The sequence below is a fragment of the Primulina huaijiensis genome, unplaced genomic scaffold (genome assembly GCF_012295235.1).
Source record: "Primulina huaijiensis isolate GDHJ02 unplaced genomic scaffold, ASM1229523v2 scaffold31027, whole genome shotgun sequence".
Lineage (NCBI taxonomy): Eukaryota > Viridiplantae > Streptophyta > Magnoliopsida > Lamiales > Gesneriaceae > Primulina > Primulina huaijiensis.
In genome coordinates, this window is record NW_027357320.1 from 1 (window position 1) to 1,299 (window position 1,299).

General features: G+C 46.3%; 1 protein-coding gene across 1 annotated transcript; it reads right to left on the reverse strand.

Moving 5' to 3' along the window:
* Window positions 1–799: 799 nt before the first annotated feature.
* LOC140967940 (uncharacterized) lies at window positions 800–1,229 on the reverse strand (the record flags this gene model as incomplete). Its single annotated transcript, XM_073428740.1, has 1 exon — window positions 800–1,229. A coding segment is annotated over exon 1 (430 nt), but the record flags the coding sequence as incomplete, so codon positions are not given.
* Between the last annotated feature and the right edge of the window lie 70 nt (window positions 1,230–1,299).

The window sequence follows — 1,299 nt, forward strand, 5'->3', positions numbered from 1 at the left end:
TTAGCATTCTTCTTAGTCAATGACGTGAGTGGAACTGCGATAGAGTAGAAACCCTGAATAAACTTTCGATAGTATCCTGCTAGACCAAGGAAACTACGGATCTCTGATGCACTCTGCGGCACCTCCCAATCTCTGACGGTCGCAACCTTTCCTGGGTCTACCTCAATGCCACTGCTAGATATGATGTGGCCTAAGAACGCCACTTTCTCCAACCAGAACTCGCACTTGCTGAACTTAGCGAACAGCTTGTGCCTCTGCAACGTCTGCAATACTGCGGTCAGATGCCTGTTGTGATCCTCTTGACTCTCTGAGTAGACGAGAATGTCGTCTATTAATACAATAACGAACTGATCAAGATACGGATGAAATACACGATTCATGAGATCCATGAAGATCGCCGGCGCATTCGTCAAACCGAACAGCATCACAAGGAACTCGAAGTACCCATAACGAGTCCTAAAAGCAGTCTTAAAAGTATCGGCGTCTTTCACCCTCAACTGGTGATATCCAGATCGCAGATCTATCTTGGAGAATACTGAGGCTCCTTGCGACTGATCAAACAAATCCTCGATCCTCGGAAGTGGGTATTTATTCTTCACTGTAACCCTGTTCAACTCTCGGTAGTCAATGCAAAGCCTCATAGATCCGTCTTTCTTCTTCACGAATAAGACAGGCGCGCCCCATGGAGAGAAACTTGGGCGAATAAACTCCTTGTCAAGATGCTCCTGAATCTGTTTCTTGAGCTCAACCATCTCTAACGGTGCTAATCTGTATGGCGCCTTAGATATAGGCACGGTACCTGGCATAAGATCGATCAAAAACTCTACCTCTCGTACCGGTGGTCTACAAGAGACGTCATCGGGAAAAACGTCTGAAAAGTCCCTGAAAACTGGGACATCTGCAACTGACTGGCTGGAGACCTCGGGAACAGATATAATGGTCGCAATGAATGCTTGACAACCCCTAAGCATGAGCTTCCTAGCCTGAATACAAGATATCATGATAGGAAAATTAAAGTACCGGTCAGGTTCAAATAGGAATTGCTCCCTTCCAAGTGGTCGGACTAGAACAGATCTCCGCTGAAAATCAATAAGTACTCTGTTCTTGTGCAGCCAATCCATCCCAAGGATAATATCGAACTCTGGCATTGGCAGCATGATCAAATCCGCATAGACAAGATTTCCATGAAGCTCGAGGTTTATGTCTCGTACTACGCTAGTCGCTGCCATCTCCTCGCCAGATGGAATAACCTCCGAATACGCCACATCCAATCCAATCGTCTTGACCTCGATGGAATTC